At 38.7% G+C, this 25,823-nt stretch overlaps 1 protein-coding gene across 4 annotated transcripts in view; it reads right to left on the reverse strand.

Moving 5' to 3' along the window:
- The window catches only part of TTC8 (tetratricopeptide repeat domain 8), a 47,621-nt gene extending 22,842 nt beyond the window's left edge, over positions 1-24,779 (reverse strand). The window contains exons 1-7 of one of the 4 annotated variants that reach the window (XM_027637998.1): positions 24,775-24,779; positions 16,324-16,384; positions 9,981-10,010; positions 6,876-6,996; positions 2,843-2,906; positions 2,529-2,688; positions 1,684-1,773 (exon numbers count right to left, since the gene is read on the reverse strand). In XM_027637998.1, coding sequence (XP_027493799.1) covers positions 1,684-1,773; positions 2,529-2,688; positions 2,843-2,906; positions 6,876-6,960 — 399 coding nt within the window. In that variant the 5' untranslated portion in view covers positions 6,961-6,996; positions 9,981-10,010; positions 16,324-16,384; positions 24,775-24,779. Of the gene's footprint in view, positions 1-1,683; positions 1,774-2,528; positions 2,689-2,842; positions 2,907-6,875; positions 6,997-9,980; positions 10,011-16,323; positions 16,502-24,774 lie in introns of those variants that run through there. The other 3 variants (XM_027637996.1, XM_027637997.1, XM_027637999.1) reach the window with 3 other exon arrangements.
- Positions 24,780-25,823: the final 1,044 nt, after the last annotated feature.

Below are 25,823 nucleotides of genomic sequence, written 5' to 3' on the forward strand. Positions count from 1 at the left end.
CACATTTAAACTTAGATCTTACATTCTGTGTGAAATGTTAATGTCATAATGTATTAGCTTCATAATACTGACAAGTTCACTTGCCGCCTTATGGATGTTTCTATGACTGTTGTTTTACATTTTTGGCTTAAGCCTCTTTTCATACGAAACTGAAGGAAGACAGAGCTGCCCCAGAAAATGCTAATTAAAACCGAAAATTGTTAAAAGTATGTATGTTTCTCATTCCTGAGGGCCATTGCTGACAAAACATCCTCTGAAATCTAACCTACCTACTTAAATAGCATGTAGTTACCAAACATAATTAAAAGCTAGCTGTCTTCGGGCAGAAGAACTAAGCCTCGTTTCTTAAGGACGTGTCTTGCATTTCTTAATCCTTTCCAGGTTTCCTACATCCCCCCTATTTTACAGACTGTCACGGATTTATAATAATTTGTCTGCTGGCTGATTGCTAGCAAGGACATAATTGGACAAAAGCCATGTAAGTTTTTTTCAGTACTGATAAAGAACTAACCTGTAACTGCCTTCAGATGATAGTCTGGAAGTCTTTGATTGCCTCCCCAGGGATATACCCTGGCCAGGGATATACCTTTGATTACCATATTTGATACCTACTCTTCTGCCTAGTTTGGTTAGGAAGCAAAGGCACAATGACGCAAGGAGTGGGTGAAGAATACAATGCAATCACACAAAATTTATTTCCTTTAAAAACCACACTGAAATGCAATGCTATCAGTCTACATTAGGCTTTAAAAAGAAAAGAAATATGCCAGTCATTTAGGAAAAACTGTTAACCAAAGTTTTAGACTGGAAGAGCTAATTTCCACTAGCAGATTATTAGGCACTGCTAGTCTTCTAACAGTGTTCACCACTATGTTTCTCAAAATAGACTGAATACATACTGGTTCTTTCCACTTTAGGTTGAGAGCCAAATATAGCTCCCTAGAGGGTGTCTGCTAGTTGTCTGATACCTTGTGCAAAATGAGTTGCTGGCCTCAGTCCAACAGTTGTTTTTTGAAACATGTTCATCCATAACTGACTATGTTGGGGAAAGATTCAACTGAAAGGCCACCGAATGATAAATCATCACACAGCTTTCAGTCCCTGCCACTCAGAGATGAAATAAGTTGGGCAGATAACATGGATAAACCTGTTCTAATGTCAGACAGCCTCAGTTTCAATGATCGTCAGCCAGATGTTCTTAATTGAAAATGAAGAAGTATTCTGAACAAAACAATGAAATCTTTTTACATAAAAAGAGTTAACTCATGCCATAAAATCAAAGCAAAATAATCCAAACCTTCTGAACATTTTTAGACCAGGATTGCCATTTCCAGACATTAAGGAGGGTTCTGCAGATTTTTTTGCTCCTGGATTTTTTTTTCCCTTTTTTTAGTTGCCCTTCATCACTCCTATATGTGCAGTTCAAGTTATTCACCAATGGAAAATTTTATTTCCCACAAAAGTTTTTCCTAGATTATACTTTCTATGTAACTTCTTTAGACATTCTTTCAATTTCAAATCTGGTAAAAGCTGCCAAAAGGTAAGTAACACACTATTTTTCTGAACTTCACCTCTACAACACATTTCATCATTGTTTTTATTCCCAATCCCATGTACAGTTACATTAGAATGACACCAGAAAATAAGAAAAAGATATCACGTTAACCAAAAACAGTTACGTACCTTTGCCAGTTTGGGTTTCTGAGCATATTTTGCTAAATTCAGTCGAGACAGATTTATGAAAGGGCCATCTGGATTTGTTAGCATTGAAGCCTGAAGAGGAAAAAGAAGTCTTTTAAGTGGGAAGATGTCCTGCACTTTTCCTGAAAATTTTCAAAATATTAGTAGTATACAACAAAACTCCCAAACCCCAAACAAAACATGACAAAAACTTCCTTTTGTTTCCCTCTCTCCACCATTTCCATACAGTGCCTAAGCATGTACCTTGGTAGTTGGGATACATTAAAAAAAAAAAATTCATGAAAGATTTAGGAAGATCAGTTCCTACCTGCAAGAGCAAGAAGATACCATGTTTTGCCATTAATGTGAAGTTTATCTGTACTATATATTCTTGCTGCTTGCAGTTTATTAATTTTGCCAAAAGAATGGGATAGAACTAGTCTGGTTTATTTTCCTTATTGTTTGAAGGGACAGACACTGAGCACTTAGTAATTGTTTTGCAGTAAACTGAAAAACTTGGAGAAGGTTTCAAGATGTTCATAATGAAATCAATGTCATGGTCTTTTCATGGCCTTCAGTGAATAAAAATGTGTCTCAAAGAGCCTGTGAATCGGGAGTTTATGTGAATTTCAGTAAACTTAAGGATTTATGTTTTTATACAAACAGATCAGCAAACTAACAAGAAGTATCATTTTCAAACCCTAGAAGTAATTTAAATAAAAAACTAAAAATGCTCTCCTCCTTCAAACTGGAGTTTAGATGCAGCTTTTAAGTAAACTATAATGTCACTGTGCCAGATGCTATGACCAAGAAATGCATCATTCTGAGAAGAGAGTCAAACAACTCACCGTTCCCAGCCTGACATATCCCCCAGAAGCACTAGTAAGGGGACGGGCTGTGAGAGCTGTTCGAGGTGTTCTTATCGCCTGCTCCATAGTACTGGGCCGTCCACTTTGCGTACTGGGTCTCACAAATCCTGTAATAGGTCTTCCTGATTGAGTTACTGGCCTGAAGATGTTAAGTACATTATTCTTATGTTAAGTGGTATTTACTGATAGAGAATTTAAACAGTTGTACCTGAAGCACTTCATTTTCAGAAGTTAAATGTAAAATTTGTTCATTTCCAAGTAGTCGCATTTAAAAAAAATAAACTATCACATACCTAACAGCTGGGCTGGGGCCTCCACCTTGGCTTGTTCCAGGGAGTTTCAAAGATGTTCCTGGTCCTGTAACATAAGAGCACTTCTCACTTCACATTGAGATACTACTCCCTTGTCCAGAGGACTTAAAAAATTATTGTATTTTACAATAAATATAAGCCAGAAATTTCTTTGTTCAAAATACTGCTACAATGAATATGGTTTTCTCTCTTTTACCCTCCCCATTCTCTTCTCCATCCCACCTGGGGGGAGTGAACAAGTGGCTGTGTGGAGCTTAGCTGCCTACTGGGATTAACCCACACCAATTCTCAAGGACATCTTAGGAACAACAGATAGCCCTGAAGTAAGAAAGGTTACTGGAACAATGAGACCACGCTAATTCGAAATGGTATGTTTTCTATCCAATACTAAAATAATACCGAGGCTTTAGTAAGTAAACCAAAACTATCACCTACAGAGTAGATGGAGAATGGTATCTCGTGTCATTAAACCAGTGTAGGATCCCCACCCACAATTTAGGGCACAGTACAGTTCAAACTCATCCATGTTCAAAGTCATCAGTGAAAATATTGAACTGGCTTGAGCCCAGGTGAACTGATGAAGGGTCCCCCTTTTCACGTATTTCTGTTTTGACAGCAGATAATTAAGAATTACTAGTTCCTGCATGTAGATTTTGCATCACTTTCACTGATATTGGATTAGTCAGGTTTTTTAACCTGCCAAGTGAATATCTATTGAGATGGATTTAAACACTTGGTTAAAACCAACATATGACATCTATATCTTCCAGTCTGTTCACTGCTTGTTACCTTGCACAGAAAGAAATGAGATTTGATTTGACATTTCTTGACAAATCACTGTTACTTGTCTACTTATTTTCTATATACTTTTGAACTGCTTTTACTGCAAACGTTTCTAAGAACTTAAGTTAAACTGATAGATAGACAGTTTCCTTCCTTCTTTTTTCCTCCAAGATAAACCTCAAGTCTGCCCTTTTTCAGTCCTCCATCTCCTGCCTTCAAGCTGTAATTACCTCTGAGATACAAGCAAGTTTAGTAACTTGTCTAGATCAATAACTTCTAAATCTAAACACTTTCTAGCTTTTTTTAATCCATGATGATACTAAGCACCTCTGACTCCAATATTATAGCAGCCACCTGACAACAGCTGTATTTTAAGTTAAATAATACAAGAAAGGTATTAACCATGATGTCCTTGGTAAAACCAACTTTTAGCAACTGATGCTAAAATAAAGAACAAAACTCATGATTTTCTCTCTCCTGGTTGGCCACACTTAGGATCTCTGTTGCTTGCTTGCCTTTTATAGTCCTGTGACTCTTGAATGTTTTACTCCACAACAGAAAGAGTGGACAGTTTACTCAGCAGAGTTTCTAACATGGTAACTAGGGCACTCTTCTGAGAAATGGACAAAGTAGCTTTTAGCTTTTTAGACTAACAGGCAAAAATGTACTAGTCTTCCACTTTCTGAACTCTTTTTTAAACTATTGCAGTAATATAGAAGAGGTAGACATCAAAATCCCCTTTTCACACATGTTTTTTAATAACTGCAATTGGTTTTAAGTTTTTGGTGCACTGGGAGAATGCTTATGGGAATAGCCTTGATCTCACCCCAGGCAACTCTGTCCTTATTTTGAGAATCCCAACTCAACTAGCTATGAATAGGCACCAAGAAGCCACAACAGTGCATGTGGCCACTAACAGTGTCAGAATTTAAGAGTGCAATTACAGTAGTTAGTGATGACTGCAGAAGACTCCTTTAACTCCCAGTTTGTTGTCAAGGTAACACTTTTAAACAAGATTACAATATTAGCTGATAAAATTAATGGTGTTAAGGGTCCAAAGGTAACATAATGGAATTTTTATGTACTATTATGCTGTAGGACATTCTTCATAAACAAGACTGATGGAAAATTAACACACAAAATTATAAAAAAATAAAAACTGGCTTAAGACTGATTTCATTACATATGTGTAAAGAGGAACCACAGAACGGTAGTTGTTTCCAGTGGACCCTATACAATTTAGTAATTAATTAATAATGCAAGACTGAAAGCAGCAAAATCATTATTAAGCTACTTTAACCTGGAAACTAAGATGAGGACAGATGTAAAATAGAAATTGATATGTAAAGGACGCAGAAGGATTTGAACACACTTTCAAGTAGGTAAGCTATGATTTTAGTGGGGGAGTATATCCTGGAAGATCTGCCATAGTAATGGACCCTGAGCCAAGACCAACTGTGGCTAACACACTTTAACAGTCAAAGAAAAAGCCCACAGTCAGCAAGCACCCATTTTTATATAAATCATGTGTACAAGTGGAGTGATCACAGAACCACAGAAATCCTGGAGATTGGAAGGGACCTCTGAAGATCATCTGGTCCAACCATGCTCAAACGTGAACACCTAAAGCCAGTTGCCCAGGACTCTATTTAGATGGTTTCTGAATAGATCTGAGGAGGGAGGCTCCACAACCTCCCTGAGCAGCCTGTTCCAGTGCTTAGTCCCTCACAGTAAAAAAGACTGTTTCCTGATGTTCAGAGGTAAACACCTCCTGTGTTTCAGTTTGTGCCCACTGCCTCTAGTCCTGTCACGGCACCACTGGCTCCATCCTCCTTGCACTCTGTTCAGTGATATCTGTGCTTACCTTTCATATAAAAATATAACATCAATGTAATTCTAATGTAACATTAGAACACCACAGATGTATAAAGAAAGGAAAATCAAGCTATAGAAGAAAAATGTATTTTCTATGTGTCAGTGGACTATTGTCTGGTTTGCTGACTACAAAAGACAACTGAATAACTAGAAAGGGTTCAGAAAAGAGTTTCAAGACTAAACTCAAAAATTAAAAGATATAGCTCAGAATGAGTAGACCATTTAGCTCAGAGAAAAGATCACTGGATGACTTAATGACAGATTTAGCAATTTACTTTGGAAATAAACCTTTGAAAATAAAAACTTCATATTAGGCATAAAATACTCACAAAGAAGCAACAGGTGAAGTTATAGTTGATAATTCCCACTAAAGATATGGCACACACTGATAAAAGCTAGCAAATTTAATAACTTAGAAAAGATTGCAGGGGTTTCTCTATCTTTGGGAAGTTCTTACACTTTCTGAAAAATTATATACTAGCTCAGGCACATCTAGTGAATTTGAAGCACAAATAGCAAAGTCTTATCTCAATGATTCAGGACTGCAGGTTACACTATCATAATGATTTTCTTTTGGTTTTGAAATTTGTACACACTATCCAGAAAGTCATCTTTATTCAGTTTAAAGATAGTATGAATGTATTTTTCCAGGATACCTTATTTCTAAATAATATTCATCAAATTATTTTTCTTGGCAGATGATTACTACAGGGGAACTAAACTATATTACTATGCTGTTTTAAGACAGACACAGGTAATTAGCTTATCATAATGTATAAACAGAACTTCAGGACTGCTTGACTGTTTATATGTGACCAATCATGTAATGAAAATTTTTAAAAATGTAATCAGATAGATATGATATTGCCTATGTCTATACAGACAAGAAAAACTTCTAATGCTTCAAATATTAGTCCTGGCCTATGTCCAACTCTTCCCTTGAACTCCTTGATGTGGTCGGTCGTTGAGAGCCACATCTAATAAGTTGCATCAAAATTTCCATGTGGACTGTACTAAAGAAACATAGAAAAATACAAATAATGTCAAAAAGTAGTGGAATACTACTAATTATTACCCACTTAAAAGAGAACTAATGAAGCTGAAAAAGAGTTGCATAGAAGAAACAATGACAGAGCTGAAGAACTGCTCTGTGAAGGAAGAGAGAAAAGAAGTAGAGAAAAGCAGAGAAAGAAAGAAAATCAGTTCAGATAACCATAAAACAGTCTGAAGCTCTTTTTGTAGCAATATCTAAAAGCTGTATCAGGTTACCTCAGTATGTACTATTTTATGCTAGATGATGATCCTGGTCAAAAGAGTTCTTGTTTATTCAATGTATTTAAGTGAAAGTCATTCTTACGTGCAACTTGAGCAATGGCATTTTCATCTAGGATCATCTCTGCGATTCCTTCTTGATCCATATCAATTTCATCCACATACACCATTTCTGTCAAAGCTCGTGTTTTCAGGCTCCAGGCAGCCTGATTAAGGATAAAGTAAAAAGTAAAATATCTTCAAAACACCAAGTAAATAATCTAATAAGAAATTTTACCTTTTTTTAATTAATATTCACTTCACAGTTTTAATAGGCCTGAATAAGGTATTGACTTAAACAGCTGAGTACATCCATCTGTCTGATGGCAGTGGAAAGGGGACCAAGTCCTTTGTTCATAGCATCAGATGTAAAAATCTGTAGATGCATAGATTAGGCATCTCAGATTATGAGATTATTGCAACACTTTTTAGTGACCTGAACTGACAAATTACTAGATTAAATAGGATAATCTGACCAGTGTGGAAAGGCAAGCATAACACTAGCCTATGTGACAAGCTTTGTGTAGACTGTAAAGACAACAAATCAATGGGGAGAAAAAAAACACAAGAAAAATCAGTGCCAGCAATACAGAAGTACCAACAAAATAAGTGCAGACCCAACCACTTTGATAACTTGATATGCTTGTAAGGTACTCAGAACTGGCATGATAAAGGGAGTCACAAGATCAATTCTTTATCTTCCATCAGATATTGAATAGATCATCATAAACTTTCCAGAGTAAAAATCACTGCCAAAACAATTAGATTTATTTCCTTTCTGACACAATATAGCAGTCCGGTGTAAAGGCGTGTTTAATATTGGCTAAGGAGACATTTTAAAATAGAAACACACTGATGCTACCTTGATAGAAATAAAGGTCAGACACATGGAAACATTTGTTCTTTAATTAAGAGGTATGAGAAGATCTAAGCTTCAAGCTTATTTAATAATTTAAGTGATCATTTCATGAGACATTTCTTATTCACCGTGTCTCAGACTCTCCCTTCTTCTACATTCCCGTCATGCTTCTATGCAACTTTGTGTCAATCAAAAAGAAAGTATATCTAAAAATTTTGAAACACTTAACTATTCTTTTAAAAAGTACTTTCTTCCAAGTTGAAGCAAAGGAGGGCTTTAGCCAGTCAGTTTAATCACAATTAATAAACCTTTGTTCAAGTATGAAGAGAAAAGAATTCAGCAGGATGATCTGAATCTAGGCCAGACAGACATAATCCAGATCTGCTTTATTATCTTTTAGTTTCTTCTTATGTAGTGGGGCAAATTAACGTAGCCTTTAATTTGCATTGCAATTTGCAGTTAGATGTTCAACACCTTTAACTGCTTCTCATTATGCTGTAGAATTATTTAGTTTGTTGAATTTTTATCACTTTGATGGTACTCTGTTCTTTTCAAAGACATGTATGTCTGTAGTCAACATAATCATATCTTTATTGGAAATATGCTCAAATTAGAGCTCTTGTATAGACAAATACAGGCTAATTTCCTAGCAGAGGTAAGAAAAGCTGTCCATAGGAATTATTTTTTCCTGGGAATTGAAAGTAGTAACTTCTCTACACTAAAATTGGAGCCAATTCTTTACATAGGCATAAGAGTATTATTGTTATTTTTCCCACTAATTAAAATGTGATAATGTGTTTTTAAAAGCAACGTCTCTTTGTCATTATTGGGCAAAATTAGATTCCTTAGATTAGAAATTAGATTCCACTCTAGAAATTAGATTCCAGTCTTGAGCTCCTAGTACGAGGCTTCACAGTCAACAAAAATTTCAAATATCACACATTATTCCTTAATTAAACAGCAGTCTGTAGATTAGAGTATTTGCTCTCTCTTTGTGGGACTGACAACTTTGTTTTGTGATAAGCAACATGTCTGGCGCTTATGAATAAAAACTGCATTTTTATGAAACAGGCACTTAAACAGCAGGAAAAAGAAAGGGACAGATCATTTCAGACAACCCGCATATTCACAACACAACAGATTTTGCTTGCTTAACTCCAAATCAGACAGAAGTTTACAATAACTAATAGTAAATAAAGAGGTAAGCATTATTTTAAGTACCATAAGTACAAAAATGTGATACAGTATTTAAGAAGTCTAAATTCCAGAAAGAAAAGTGACAAAGTGTTTTTCACTTAGTTCCTGAGAAGTTTGTCACTGAATAGAGTATCATCCTCTTGTTCCTGAGAAGTCCAAAAACCAAATTAAAAATATAAACTTAAAATCTATATTTATATGGGGGTTTTTAGAATATAGTAACACATTTTTCTAAGAGCTTTTAGTATCTAATAATCCTTTCCATTATAATAAATTTTATTCCGTTCACAATGAAGACCCCAAGAACACAATAACTACATTGTGAAGGGTAATCATTAAAGTCAAGAAGATATCTGGAAGTATTTTACTGAAACCATTCTATGTGTAAACAACTTGCATGACTTCACTGGAATGGAATTGGAGACTCGTAAAATATGTTATAGAGTTGTATTTAAAAATGCCATTTCACATTGCATTTAATCTCTTCTGGCTGTGGGCTGGAGCCAAAAGGTGCCACCACCTGCACAATACTATTCTTGCTATTGCAGTAATCTAGTGTTAATGTGGACAAAGTGAAAATTAATCAATTACTCTCAGTCTTCCATCACTTAAGCAAATCATCATCATGCAGCTACAAGGCTACCAGACTCTACACAAGTTAGGCAGTGAGAATGAGCTGTAGGAGCAGGGAGGGCACAGGTAACAGCCCACTATTACCTGCATTAAATGAAACATGAAAGTGAGTCCTAAGAGCACAAACACTGCTCTGTCAGTGAACCACACATTAGCTTTTTCCTAATCTCATCAGCAGATGAAGGTCATTCAGCTCAAGGTAGATTCAATTTAGCTTTTAGAAGGCACTAAACTGCTGAATAAAGCTATAGGAAATATAAGATAAATAAACTTCCATCAAATATAAAAGCTGCCTGTTCAAAATATCAAAAATCTCCCCCTTATCAAATGTAATGCCTTACCAATGATGAAAAACAAAATTATGCCATTGAGGACTTAACAAGAAAACAAATATTATTCAGTGTATCATAAATTCTTCCAAATGATTGTATTTAATAATTGTATTTATGGAAAGAATTTTACCTGAATCACGCTGTATTCAGAATCAAGCTCCTGAAAAGAGAGGAAATAGAAACTGAGGAATGGAAATGCCAAACAATAAAAACAACAACAACAACAATGGATTTATACCCTGTGACCATCTCATTTTGGACAAACATTTTCTCTCTGACACATATAGCCGAATTTTCATTTTATTACATTATCTCAACTTACACACATTATGGAGCTACTTGATATTTTATACAATGAAAGCAGATTTGCAGTAAGTTCACCTCTCTGATACCTTTGCTTTCTTGCTTCTTCTGGATCATGCTGGTCAAATCTTAGATTAATATTACAGTATTATTAAACTGAAAAATGGTAGATTAAAAGAAAATTAACTTGAAAGATATGTGCAAATCATTTAAAAATTGACCAGATTATTATGCCACGGGCTTTAGAATACCTACTTAATAAAATCCATCTTTGTGCATTTTTGTTAGCTGCTGCTGGTGATCACACTGATATCATTCAAGTACACAACAGAAAAATGTCAGCACTTTTTTTGTCCTTTTATGATGAAAATCATGCATTCATTTTATTCTGGACAGTAAGACTGCAAGTGGAATAAACATCAAATTACTGGCCTATTGCATCACACGATAAATAAAAGGAAAGCTATCAGATTCGGTTTATTACAAATGAAAAGGCAGGAGCTTGCATCTGCTTGAAAACTTGTGGTAAAATTGAGTAAATACTAGCAGAAAGAAATGTAGGTTTATCACCAATAATTGTATAATTATCACATTCAGGGCTTCTGCTGCTCACTTCCAGGGATTGGGGAGGAGTTTTTCCTAATGTATTACTTAGTTTTAGACAAGGAAGGTGGGAGGTAGATGTTACTTTCTCCAAATCACTATTAGTCTTTTAGAGTGCCAGACTGTTTCTGCTTCTAGAGGCAGTGGAAAATTTCTTGCACATCTGGAGTTGTGTAAATCTCTCACAGTTAAACCAGCTTTATTAGACTGGATATACAATCTTAGAGTAATTCAGACTATGAAGGGACTTCTGGAGGTCCAAAGCCCTGCTCAAAGAAAGGTCAGCTATGAGGTCAGTTGAGGTTGTTCACAGCCTTGTCCAGTTAGGTCTTGAAAACTTCCAAGGATGGAGGCTGCACAATGCCCATGGGCAATCTGCTCCAGTGCTGACTGTCCTTATCAGGAAATGTTTTTCCTTGCATCAAGCCAAAGCCTCCTTCACTTCCAGGCAGCACTGCAAGGGGCCTTGGCTCCATTTTCTTGATAACCTCCTTGAATGTATCAGAAGGCTGCTATAGATCACCCCAGTGTCTTCTCCAAACTCAAGCACTCCCCACATGCTGCTGGCTTCCTTTGCAGCTGGGACACATTGCTGGCTCCTGTTTCCCCAGGAAAATGGCAAGGTCAAGCTCACTCTTTTCCTCTGTAGTATGAGACATGGCCTACTTCTTTCAATTTGAGCATTTTTATTCAGTAAATTCTGTGACAGCAGGGACCTGGAAGACTAGTGAAAGACATCTTCTTTCTGTAGTGTACTGGAATTTCTGTCACCTTTTAAGGATCATATTTGGAATCACAACTCGTTCACGGGTGTTAAAATGTGTAACAGAGCTTACACATCCACTACACTATGGAACTAAATGTTAATTGAGGGATTAATCTCAGCTGACTGTGATGTACCTGGGGGTACATAGAGCACTGAAACTGCCTTAGCATTTCAGATGTATGATTTTATGAACTCCAAGTTCTTTTACTTATAGCACTTGTCTTCTAAAGAACAAACTATTCAGCTTCCTAAGGATCCTTGAGGTATTCAGCTTGCATTTTATTCACTCCATTGTGTCTCTTACAGCACATATGAAAATGGTTTAAGAGCAGTAGGTGCTCTTCCATACCATATGTGCTACAGTAACTAATGAGGATAAGGTTAGGAATAGTACCTCAACACTAACTCAAAAATGCCTCGATGTTACAGATGTGTATCTTACTTTAGGCACTGTTCATTAGTTTAAAAAATAATTTAAAAACAAAATGAATTTGCTTGTAGGAGCATTCATATTACTAAAAAATTCAGAAATTACATCCCTCATCATTCCGGAAAAAAAGTTGACCAATAATACTAAGTAAAAACATTGCTCTCTCATTATAGTAGATGAGAGTATGCACTGTTCATCCATCCTAATACATTGATTCTAAAAGCAATGAAGGAAGAATTTAATCCAGATCCCTGAATCAACTGAGGGCACTTTAAAATTCATGCTAATGTATAAAGTCAGTTTATTTGAAGAAAAAAAATATTTAGAATAATTATGTTTTCTGACACCTACAGCCTAGAAGAGAGAATGAAAAGATTACATACGTTATATATATATATAAGACTTCATTCTACAATTAATTTCAGGTAAGATTTAATACATGCAGAATATTAAAATTAGTATATTCTGAATATGCTCTTCAAATGATTAAGAGCAGAAATACAGGAAAAAAACCCCAACCTTTACTCAGGAACAATGAATTCATTGTAAGTATCACTAATTTTCATGCATAAACTTAATTACAGTCTCTTGGACCAATAACTGATTTCAGTTGAAGAAGCTTTTTCAAATCAAAGTCAATGCCCATAAACATAACTGTGATAACTCTAAACTGACCTTATAAAAACCAGTATGCAAGTAATAGTAGCTGAAAGTTCACTGCGGGAGAAGAAAGGACGAACGAACAAAAGCAAATCCTCATAGTAGACCATTAATCAATAAGAACATCCACTGTATGCCTATTAATTACATTAGGCAATTTTATTTTCCTATTGTTAAACTAGAGCAGGCCTCATACATGGGTTCTGGTCATTGCCTTGAATCTGACATATGGAACCCAAAGAGTAATCAGATTAGGTGACTAATCAGGATGATCAACAGAGACAGTCCTGGATTGTATTTTCTCTAGGTCATGCTATTACTATAAACAACGCCTGTTTGCTTACAACAGGAAATAATTAAACTGAACATCAGTACTTCATGTGTTTGTATGCCCAAATGCTAGTCACAGAAAGTACAGCTTTTATTTACCCTGAGCTTAGATTATCAGCACAGAAGGAAATTCCATCAATAACATTTATATTCCTAATACTTAAATGAAGAAATGCACAGGATATTTTACAGAAAAAAAATTTCAATCTTCCACAAAACGTAACTCTGTAGCAGCTAATTATTCTTCTATCAAAATGTTATTCATTAAGAACTTTTCACGAAAACTTGATTGATTTTAAAATGTTTTGATTTTGTTGTTGTGTTCTTTAAGAATACAAGTTTATAATGGCGTAGCATTTGATACTGCTGTGTAAGAAAATTCTTGATTCATGCCCAGTTAGCTACAAGGTCAACACAATACCTTAAGAACCTCCTGGTTTCAGCAGCCCATAGCTCTGGGACGTCATTGTGGATATGATGGAGCAGGAGGGGTGCTATCATTTAGCAGACCAGCTGACAGCTGGGAAAAACGTACAGACTTTAAGACAAGAAAGGCCGTCTCTTTCAGGCATGGAAATGTTCTCCAGTTATGCACTGTTAGTCTCTTCCTTTACTTATCTATTGTTACATTACATGTCTTAGAAGGGAGAAGGCCGGTTGCTTAAGCACAAAAAAGTTCTGACTCGTAACAGTCACAGTTTAACTCAACCATTCCTGGGCACGTATTTAAAGGACACGATCTCCTGTGGTTTGGTTTATGTCATATCCTAACGGTTGCTGTCCAAAGAAGTGAATCTCTGAACAGTGACTGAGGCTACAGTTCTTGTAAGATCCTTCTTTCCCTGGTTGGGAGGCGCATGCTTAGGAGAATATGGGACAAGAGGATAAGAACAGATGGCACGGTGATTACAGCCATTGAGTATTCCCTTGTGCTGCACAGCAGCTCACTTAATCCAAACTTTCCGTAAGGGCTGTCATTTGTCTGTCTGCTTTCCTGGTGCCCAATATGACAGTTTGATTTGCAGAAGTACTACCATTAAGAGTTTGACCATTAAATCTGTCAGAATTGCTATGTGTTCTTTAAGCATAATAAACCACATATATTGGGTTAGGTACCAAAAATGAAATATACTTCATTTCAGATATATCGCCAGGTAATACTAAAATACTACTGATGTAATTCACACAGACGGAAGACAGCACCATTTTCTGGTAGGTGGCTGAAGATGACAGAAATAAAGTTCAATCAAAACATTTAGGAACTACTGATTTCATTAACATGCCACTTCAAAAGTAACACAGATATCAGGAAATCAGTCTGCCTGAGAATGGTCCTAGATTCTTATTAACGTGGAAAAAAATCATAAATCACTTTTCTAATATTCACAATTCCAGCAAATAAGCTGATACGACACCATTGGAATAAATTCAGAATAATGTAAAATAGGATTAGACTAGGCAAGCAGGAGAATTATGTCACTCAAATTATGTCACTTATTTGAGTTCTAATTAACTCAGTGTTCAGCCTTGGAGTTTAGTATCTTTCAAAGGTTATATAAAAATAATGGTTCTATTAAATGCAAAGTATATACGCTACAATACATAAATATGATTTGCTTTTCCATTCTGTTGTATTAAGTTCAAAATAGTTTGTAAGATTTCAGTGACACACAAAACACATTCTTGAGGAACATTCCTTTCCCCCATGCCCAACATTTAGCAGGGTAAACAGGACAGATTGGTACCTGATCAATGTCTGGAAGAAGGAAAACCAATCAGAATTTATCTCACAGAATGATAGAATGTTAAGGGGTTGGAATGGAGCTTAAGGATTATCTAGTTCCAGCCCCCTCTGCCATGGGCAGGGACACCTACCACTAAACCAGGTTGCTCAAGGCCTTACCCAACTACATCCTCTCATTGCTGTTTTGTTAATTTCCTCCTAAACATTTTTCCCAGCCTTGTACATCTTCTATTTCTTACCAGTGCTACTGGGAACAGCCCAGCAAAAGTTTGGAGTTGCCGGGTGTAACAATACAATTTTATACTTGAGCTTCAGCACATAGCAGAAATGCAACCATCTTTATATTTTCATGTTGAGATCATAGATTAAAAACAGTTTTACTAATTAAAAAAATTATAAATTAAGAGCAACAGAAGCACTATGATCTTTATAACTTTTTACTGTTGTCTGTGCTACTTCAAGAGTTACTATCACAAATCAAGCGTTGTCTTCCTGTATGCAAAGATCACATATATAAAGACCCAATGATGTACATATACATAACTAATACAGCACATACACAGAACTAATACTCAATCCCATTTAGCATTGAGGAACAATGTTCTTTGAATACCTTCTCTGCTAAAATTTTGTGCTGGTGGGTCCTTGTTCGTTATAAAACATAAAAAAGAATTTTTAAAATATCCATCCTATGCCAATTTAAATAGTTACTGTGCTTTATATTTACACAACTGTGTGACCATTCACCTTTCTTTAAATATTTGTCCTTTGTGAGGAAAAGAACTGCCTTCAAGATTCTTAAAATATATGTCTACAGGATGCTTTGAGAGACTTACAAATTTGTGTGAAGTATTTATGATGAAGATAAAGTTTATTCAATTACTGTTTTTAAAATTAAAAAGGTTTACATGCACATAAACATTAATCCAGAAACAACTTTCTCAAATTCTTCCTTCTTACATTAGGATGAGAAAACATGTATGTATTGAACAACACATGCACAACGTTTCCAGAGACTTTGCAGATGGAGAAAGGGCAAAGAGATTGAAATGCAAACGCCTTCTGCCCCAATGTAAGGTTCATATGTAAGCTGAGCTAAAATGCGTGTCTCTTAACCTTATGCGATGTAGTCCACTCAAAAGCTAGGATATCTGAACATCAGTATAAATTCAACAGGAACATGCTAACGCAGAACTGAGTTTTAGTCCTGGCTTTTCTTCCCTTAACTCCGGAAACTCCTGAATGAGTTAAAGTTCTCGCTGTGGGGAGCTCTGGCCCTCACGGCAGCGCTCCAGCAGTGTCACCCACACCCGGCACCGCTCCCCTCTCCCGGCTTCGGGGCTGGGGCGGGAGCGCTCCACCGGGGCGTGTCTGAGGAGGAGCCGGCAGGGTCGGCTCACCGCCCCCGGGCCCGGGGGGAGCTGGGGAGCTCGGTGAGCCGGCGCTGCCCGGCCTCTTCTCCTCCTCCTCCCTGGGGAGCTCGGCGCGGCCCAGCGCTCCCGCCCCGCTGACAGGGGTCGCGCCGGCCCCTCCGGCGGCTGCAGCAGGTACGGAGGGTCCCGCCGTGCTGGGGCGGCGGGGACGCGGCTGCTGCCGCCCCTCACCGCCGCCTCCCGCCCCGGCCCGGCCCCCGATACCTGCTCGCCGGGCGGCCTCTCCAGCAGCTGCGAGCAGAGATCCGCGCACTCCCGGAACTTCCTCCGCCTGAAGCAGCTCCAGGCCTGGAAGAGCGGCTCCAGCCCCATCCCGCCGGCCGGAGCGCCGCGGGAGCTCCAGCGGTGTCCCCGGCGCCTCCCGGGCCGCTGCCGCCGCGCGGGGCCCGGGGCGGATCGGGGCGGCCGCGCTGCTGCTGCCGCGGAGCTGCCGGGCCCCGCCTCGGCCGCCGGGGCGGAGCGGCCCGGGGGGGGAGCGGCTCTGGGCGGCCTCCGCGGCCCGTCCCAGCGATGTGGGCCTCTCGTGGGCTCACACACTGATGACTGAAAGCAGAGTTTGATCTGTAATATTGGGGTCAGTAGACTTCAAATAACCCCACTGTTTTGACCTGTGTCCTGTTATTTGCTGTCCTGATATCAAGAGTCATTTAGAGTTGTAATAGACACCTAAACAAGAATAATTCAGGCCATTAATCCTTATGCGGGTGAAATGTCCTTTAGAGCCATGGAGCCCTGGTTGAGAAAAGTACAGATTGCTGTAAGCAATGCTGTTTTCAGTTTTGTAGACTCTGTTAGTTCCTTTAGTTCATTAGTTTTTGCAGAGAAATTACGAAATGGAGATATTTAGAGATTTTAGAAGTTGGAATACAGTTACTCATAGTTTGTGCATACTGTAAGATGTTGATTGCAATCATCAACTGAAGTAAAAGGAAGTAAAACTCCCTAGGGATCCTTGGAGAAATAACTGCATTTGTGAAAGTCTTTGACAGATGAACACTAATGAGATTGCTGAAATCACACTGTTGGCATTTTAAGAGATCATTCTGGTTTTATTACTTTTGTCTCACCTAAACTATCAGTTTGTCCAAGATGCATGAAATGGATACCCAGGCTTCTAAGATCAATGTCAGGTGGAAAGATGGAGAAACAGAAGTGCTGGTCCCAGGACTATAGCTTATTCAAATATGGGAGTAAGTGGCTTGAACTGAAGTCGTAGTTATAAACATCTGTTTTTTTCTCATCTCGTGAACAGTACACAGGTGTATTGGGTTTGCATGGCAAGGTTTTTTGTGAGAGCCCATAGAGCTGGCTTCTGTGAGAAGCTGCTAGAAGCTTCCCCTTTGTCAACAGAACCACTGGCCAAGGCTGATGGTGGTAGCACATCTGGGATAACATTTAAGAAGAGGGAAAAACCTGTGCAACTGCAGCAAGAGTCAGGAGTGAAAATATGTGAAACAACTCTGCAGGCATCAAGGTCGGTGCAGAAGGAGCAGGAGGAAGTGCTCCAGGTGCCAGAGCAGAGATTCCCCTGCAGCCTGAGGTGCAGACCATGGGGAGGCAGCTGTGCCACTGCAGCCCATGGAGGTCCATAGGGGAGCAGAGATCCACCTGCAGCCATTGGAGGACCCCATGCCAAAGCAAGTTGATGCTTGAAGGAAGCTGTGACCCTATGGGAAGCCCATGCTGGAGCTGGCTTCTGGCAGGACCTGTGACCCATACAGAGAGAAGCCCTTGCTGGAGCAGGTTTGCTGGTAGGACCTGTGACCCCATGGGGGACACATGCTGGAGTGGCCTGTTCCTGAAGGACTGCATGCCATGGAAAGGGACCCACGCTGGGGTAGTTTGTGAAGAATGGTAGCCCTTGGGAAGAACTCACGCTGGAGAAGTTCATGGAGGACAGTGTTCTGTGGGAGGGACTCCACGTTGGAGCAGGGTAAGCACTCATCTCCCTGAGAAGGAAGGAGAAGCAGTGACAATGTGTGATGAACTGACCACAAATGCCTTTCCCCGTTCCCTTGCATTGCTGGAGGGGAGGAGGTAGAGAAAATTGGGAGTGAAGTTGAGCCCAGGAAGAAGGTAAGGGTGGGAGGAAGGTGTTTTAAGATTTGGTTTTTATGTCTCATCACCCTTACTCTGATTTGATTGTTAATAAAATAAACTAACTTCCCCAAGTTGAGTCCATTTTGCCTGTGACAGTAGTCGGTGAGTGATCTCTCCCTGTCCTTGTATCAACCCATGAGCCTTTTGTTATACTTTCTGTCCCCTGCCCAGCTGAGATGGGAGTGATAGTGTGGCTTTGGGCACCTGGCATCGCACCATAATGGGAAAAAGTGATCTGAGTGAAGTATTTTTTGAGACCCATGCCATCCCCACTTAAGAAGGATGAAAAGGAAGTAGTACCATAGTTTATGTCCCTTCTCTGCTTTATGTGTTTTATGGTCAGAGTTAGAACGATTAGCAGGATGTGCTCTTCAGAGAAATTGTGAACATTGTTTAAAAACCCCAGATTTATTGAAAGTATTAACTTGAAGTTCCTACACACTTATGTATGTCTATGAGATGATCTGATGCTTACTGTTACCGTGTTGGGTAACTATCAAGCATGTCTGGGCTGCTACTTTTTTATGGAACATAATGTGAATGGCACTTTCAGTTTGTAAGACACATTTTGAGATCAGTGCATTACTTCCAAAGTTGTTCAATTAAAATGCCAAAATGCTGTTAGTTTACTGGAGACAAATAATGCCAGAATGTTTTATATTTGCTGCTTTTAAAAGGCAATTTTCTTTTGTGAGCAAGTCACCACATCAGTTAAACACACTGTTTATATGCACAGGAAAAAAGAGGAGACCAATACCCCCTAAATTTTATTGATTCCAGCACTGCCATCTTAAAAACCTCATGTGCTGCATGTATTTTTTTCTTTGTAAACACCTGTTTTAAGCTTTAATATCTTAATGACTACCTCCAAACTACAAAGTAAATTAAATGTCTAAGGATGCTGAGAATATTTGATTATAACAGTTTTTAATGATTTCCATGTTGAGATAATGAATCAAAATTAAATACAATGAAGCCATGATTGTGGATGAAGGTTCCTAAGTACTCTGTCAACCTAGGAGCCTTCAGGTGACCGAGTAGTGAATTAGTCATGGTTGACTACTCCATGCTCTGGTTCACCTGAGAGTGTTTGGCTTGACAAAGAATTTTATGATTCCTAGACAAAGGACTGAATCTTCAAGGTGGCTTTGGCTTTCTATCACAAAGCAGTGAGAGACCCAGAAAGAGGTATAAAGCTATATGCTTTAGGTGGGGGATAAACTTGATGTTCCTCTGTTGACTTTTCAGAAGAAAAAATATGAGATGAGGCTGTGTGGCTGGAAACCAATGAGAATAAATTGTGAGTCATAGGCTGCCAGTATTTGGTCACCGGTCATGGGAAGATTCCTCCAAAAGCAAGAAAACCAGTAAGCATTTCAAATAGCTCTTTTGAGAGGAGAGGTCTAAAATGAATGCTTTTCAACTTAAAGAATTGCTGTGTATTTTATCAGTAATACACATATTACTAGACTTCAGCCACATTTTTATAGAACCAATATTCTATCTACAACAGGAAAGGTCATGGTCTTCCAAAGTTAGGTGGGTATATACTGCCATATGGCTTATCAGCAAAAGAAAGGGGAAGATGGTCCTGCAGCAATTTTTATTTGTCATGCTGTTGGAAGATGTATTCATTGCACTTAGTGATCAAGCTCAAGAAATGTTGTCCTATGATAGCAATTAGTTCAAGATACATCTTAAGCTTTTTTACAAAGAGGAGCTTTTGCGTTGTTGCACATGACAAGAAAATCAATTTTCCTTCTTTCCGAGCTGTAACACGCAAGGGGTTTTTGCTCTCTGTTTGGTTACAGATAGCAGAAGGAGGTTTTTAGTTTCTACATGATGTATGAAGCCAGAAAGTATTGTCTCTGGTATTGGCATGGAGATCATCACATGTATATTATCTTTAAAGTCTCTTCCACTGATAATGCTGCCTTTAACTTCCTTTGTAAGGTAACGTTCTGAGCTTTCTAATAGGGGACTCTCATTTATATTGATTAGCCAAATCCCCAAATTTGAACCTTTTAACCAGTCTAGTACTTCCTTCAAATAATAATCTCTCTACATGGCCACATTCCCCTTCTCTAACTTACTAAAATCCCGTAATATGACACACAAAGGTACTGCATCTTTCTTTGTGTGCTTTGTAGACCCCTGTATGGCAGTCCACCTCCAGTATGAAAGCCAAACAAACAGGAATTATACACAGGGCCTTTCCGTGGGATGCAGTCCTGCAGGAACAGGCTGCTCCATTGTGGGTCCCCCACAGGGTCACAAGCCCTACCAGCAAACCTGCTCCAGCGTGAGCTCCTCTCTCCATGGGGCCACAGGTCCTGCCAGGAGCCTGCTTGGGTTTCCCATGGGGTCACAGCCTCCTTTGAGCACAGCCACTTTCTCTGGCACGAAGCCCTCCAATGGCTGCTCCCTCATGGACCTCCATGCAGTGGCACAGCTGCCTCACCATGGTCTGCACCTCAGGCTGCAGGGGAATCTCTGCTCTGGCACCTGCAGCACTTCCTCACGCTCCTTCTACACTGCAGAGTTGTTTCTCTCACATATTCTCACTCCAGACTCAGGAGTGATGCATTTACTTCTGCACAATACCTTGGGGGTTTTTGGGTATTTTTTACTTCTTAAATATGTTATCACAGAGGTGTTACTACCATCTCTGATTAGCTTGGCCTTGGCCAGTGGTGAGTCTGTCCTGGAGCCAGCTGACATTGGCTCTGTCAGACATGGAGGAAGCTTATAGCAGCTTTTCACAGAAACCACCCCTGTATTTGCTTGCCATGCAAATACAATGCACCGGGTTATTTTGTTGCTCTGTTTCTTTTAAGATCTGCTGCTGACCTCCTGGCCTTTAAAGACCACTGCTCTTTTTAGTTTCTTTGGAGTCACGTGAGCAGTATTCCTTTTACACATGTATGCCTGGTTCAGTGCTGCTGTGTTTACTCTGGTGATGTGGCCTTCCCAGAAAAGTGTACTGTGTACGTTTGACTGATGCTAACAGTAAAAGGAAAAAGTCCAGGAAGTGCCTTTTTGTAGAGATGAAGTGTATATAAAAGAGCAAGTAGAGAAGGTCAGTAACAAAGCAGATCAGGTGCTAGCCTAGAACACAATAACCTGCTGCTGCCACCAACCTTGGACAGTTGCCACTACTAATTTGTGAGAATGTGGAAAAGGAACTCGCTACTCCCATTTCCTGTAAAGGCAAATTCCTGTCTTGTGCACAGGTGTGTGGTGTACCACATGCCCCATTTTTCTAAAGCCATTCTCTATCTGGTAGTTGGATTGGATAAGTCTGATCCAAGAGTCAGTGGAAATTTGACTCTGGAAAATTTTCTACATCAGAACTTTTTGCTCTCAGGGTAGATGCAACTCTGTTTGCTGGTCCTTTGTACATATGCCTTTCTATGCATGAAGTGATCCACTGGTGAGCCATAGACACTTAAGCTGTATGTGCTAGACTGGGAAAGAATTCAACCAACTGGGCAACCAATGAGTGTCTTCTGTCCCCTCTATGTGGCCACACTACACAACTGGCCTGTAAATAAAATTACTCTGACATTGAATTCTATTTGTCACTGGGCTGACAGAAGCCTGGAGAGCCTGTTTGTTTTCTCAGGAGTTTTCTCACACAGGCTGTGGTGCATGAAATAACTCTCAGTTACACTCAAATGGATGACAGTTGCTGTTGCTGGGGATGCACAGTCAAGCTTGGGAGACTGAACATGTTGGTCCTTCCCCACAAACGTAAGAAGACAATATCTTCCATATTCTGGCATTAATGTCTGCAAGGTATTAGGGAGTGGTCTTCAGCTCTGGAGCATTTCCTTCATTATGTCATTTATTCAAGCATATATCTGACACCCCCTTTGAGGGCTGGAAGTGTTATCTATCACAAAGTAGCTATTCAGTGACTTATGGGAAATCAGTGATTAATTTCAGTAACATTAGTAGTGCTTAAATCTCAGTGTTATACTTCAGGAATTATCGCTTCTGGCATATTTTTGTGTAGAGTGTGGAAAAAGAATAATTTTGAATGTGCTATGTTTCTTTCCCATAGCTCAGGTCTAAGGCACTGTTTGAGTAGCTTGCTAGAGATATCTTCTTCTTTCACCCACTCTCTCAAAATGAGGAAAATTCATTCTGTGAAAAGTTGGACAAAATAAATTTGGGGAATTAGACCTCTGATATTCTTGATTTGTTGGAGAAGAACAAACTATGATTTTTCTGTTTAACGATGATTAAAAAAAATCATAATTTAGTAATAACAACATCCTGGGAGAGATTGTCTAGGTAGAAAATGTTTCACCATGTGAAATGTTTCAAGTAGTGTTTGATTGTGTGATATTATGAAAGGTGGAAGTTGCTTGGATTTAGTGCAATATAGGCTTGTCTGTGGGTTTTTTTTCTGAAAATTTTGTAGTCTAGTGGTTAGTCTTTTCCATTACTTTAGGTAAAAACCTTTAATTTGATCATAGTCACAGAATCACAAAATCGATTAGGTTGGAAAAGACCTCTGAGATCATGGAGTCCCACCCATGACCCAACACCACCTTGTCAACTAGACCACAGCACTAAGTGCCACATCCAGTCTCTTCTTAAATACCTTCAGGGATGGTGAATCCACCACCTCCCTGGGCAACCCATTCCAATGTCTGATCACTCTCTCTGTAAAGAATTTTTTCTCAATGTCTGACCTAAACCTCCCCTGGCACATGCCCTCTTGTCCTATTGCTGGTTACCTGGGAGAAGAAACCAACTCCCGTCTCTCTACAACCTCCTTTCAGGCAGCTGTAGAGAGTGATGAGGTCTCCCCTGAGTCTCCTTTTCTCCAATGTAAGCAACCCCAGCTCCCTCAGCTGCTCCTCATAGGGCTTGTGCTCCAGTCCCTTCACGAACCTTAATATTCTCAAATGTACTGAAATGTTCTCCAACTATAATGAATGCCTCTGTGTTTGTTGTGTCAATGCTACGTTGGGACAATGACAGGTATGTGATATAACTATGGAAATCACCAGGGTTTATTAAAGAAAAGTCCTCTGCTTGTCTTGTATAGCTATTCACATTCATTTTATTAGAGGTATTCTCATTGTATTTCCTGACCTTAACTAATATGTTTTGAGAGACTATTCTCATTTTTTGTGAAAAGACAGGAAATTCAGTGGTGCTGCTTTATTTACAGCTGGAGCACTGTGATGGTATCACTGTCTCATGGGTAATTTGAACCTTGCCTTTATTCATTTGAACCGAGAACAGAAAATTCAAAGTCAGAAGGAAGGGTCAGTTCCTTTTCTGTCTGTGGTTTATTTTTAATTTGAAAATTAGATGTCCCTGAGACAGGCAACAGTAAGAACTCTTATTATAACTATTTCTAAATGAAAATATCAGGGCACTCTACTGAATAGAATAAATCCATCATTATTTATCTTTTTTTTCATAAAACACACGGGTTTGCATAATTGCTTTTTAAAAAACATAGGTTTTGTGACAACTAAAACTGTGTACTTGATTTTAGTAATTTTTCAATTAATCGTTCAATTACTTGTTGCTTAGAGATTTAAGTATCTTTCTCATTTTCACCTTTTATTTTAATACAGGTTTTTTTCTTGCTGACAAGGGTGCTTTAAACTGATACTGAATACTGGCTCTGAGTGGATAGACGTATTTAATATTTTCCTCATTTTTACCATCCTGCCGGATAAACTATTGGTGTGCCTAAAATGCTTTACATTTTCCAAATGTTCTTATGACTCTTATGTGTCAGTCTCTTAATATTTAAACTCTGAGTATGAGATACATAAACAGAACCCACTGACACCTAATACCCTTTTAATTTTAAAAACATAGTTACTATAGGTTGACTTTGCCTTTCTCTGTAAGTCTCCCATGGGAGTCTTTTGTGCACCAAGAAATTATACTTGTTTCTTGAACTAGAAATTCTAGGGTAATTGTGAGGCCTTATCTCTCATCATGAACTCACATTCTTATGACAAAACCAGAAATAGAACCTAAAAATAGTTCCCAAAATTCTGCTGGTATTTTAAAATTCCTTAGACAGCTGTGTGGATAAACATATCCCTTAGTAGCTAAGTCACTGAAATGAAGGTTGCTACCTCTGTTGCTCATCTCTCCCAAGATGTAAGATTACAGGAAAAAGATGCCATTTGCAGCTGAATACAATTAACAAGGACTTGAAAAAGAATATTGTTATCACACATCTACCTGCAGATTGCCTCAGCTAGAGAAGTCTGTCTCACCTTTGAACAAGAGCTGGCATCATGAAAGCTGACATGGAAAAAGGGTTTGTTTTAATGATTCAGGTGGCTTTGATGTTAGGAGAATTGACAGCAACAGAGCATGGGGTGAGTTTTGTTTTGTGTGCTTTGAATGAACTCAAACAGGACTACAGATCAGGCCATGCCAAGAGAGGGCCACATAGCTGTGGCAGAACAGCATGAAGAGGAAGATCCCTCTTTATGTGCTATTTTCAGTGAGGACCCTGACATCTGAAGCTGACTTTACATAGTTGCTTGTAGAACCCTTTCTTACTGACTGTAGAAAATTAGGAGAGGTCATGCAAATGAAATTGCATTAAGAGTAGAGTTTTGTGCTGAGGCTCAGATTCAGCATCTGGAAAGTAATTCATAGTAACAGCTCCAGGTTTCATTCTGTGACTAGCCAAGACAATGATATGCATCAATACCAACTCTTGCTATCATAAATAAGGATACTGCTGTTTCTTTCTGATCATACGTGATATCCTAATAAGGGTTACCATGGTCTAGCTAAAAAGTGATCATCCAGCAGTTGATAACAGAAATTAGGTGGCAATACTGTTCGGGTCTCAAGACATCAACCTTTCTTCATACGACTTTATGCCTGTCCTGTGTTATTTACACACGAACTGAACTCAACCTTTGTAATCAGACCCACACCTCCTTCAGTGTACAGGATGAATGGGATGTTTTTCAAGTGAGACTGTTACCTTCCTTTTTATCTTTAGTCTTTCATATGAGGCACTATTTCTTGTTTGATGCAGATGTCTGTGTGCTGTGCTGAATATAGATTGGTGTTCATAACACTAGAAGAAATCAATGCAGCTATAAAAAAAACAAACAGTGGCCTATGAAAAAGGCTAGTGTGTTATTTTCATATAAAGATAGATTGCAAAAAATTGCAAAGGATCCACTGATGACTGGATGTTGAGCTTAAAAAACTTAGGCTTGACTATTTTTCTTTCTTTTCAAGTTTAGAGCAGCTAGACTAGCACACTCATTTACAGTGGATCCTAAATATCAAAGTAGGAATCCTGGTAATAGTACCAAGTTAGCACTCATATCTGAAAAGCTTGATGTAAATGGGTTTGCTTATATATATACATATATACCCATATATATATGGATGCAGTCGAGAGAGAATACAGATGTCCCAGTATTCAGTCTAGTGTATTAATTACAAAGCCATTCTGTCATCATCATTTGTTATACACCTGTTAGTTCCCACAAAAAAATTTATGTAGGTGCCCTACAAATCTACTTTCTTTCTTTTAGGAGTCGTAGTCAGTTTTATTATAGGTTTATCATTTTTAGAGCAAAAAT

The sequence above is a fragment of the Corapipo altera genome, unplaced genomic scaffold, assembly GCF_003945725.1.
Source record: "Corapipo altera isolate COAL_440 unplaced genomic scaffold, ASM394572v1 23, whole genome shotgun sequence".
Classification (NCBI taxonomy): Eukaryota; Metazoa; Chordata; class Aves; order Passeriformes; family Pipridae; genus Corapipo; species Corapipo altera.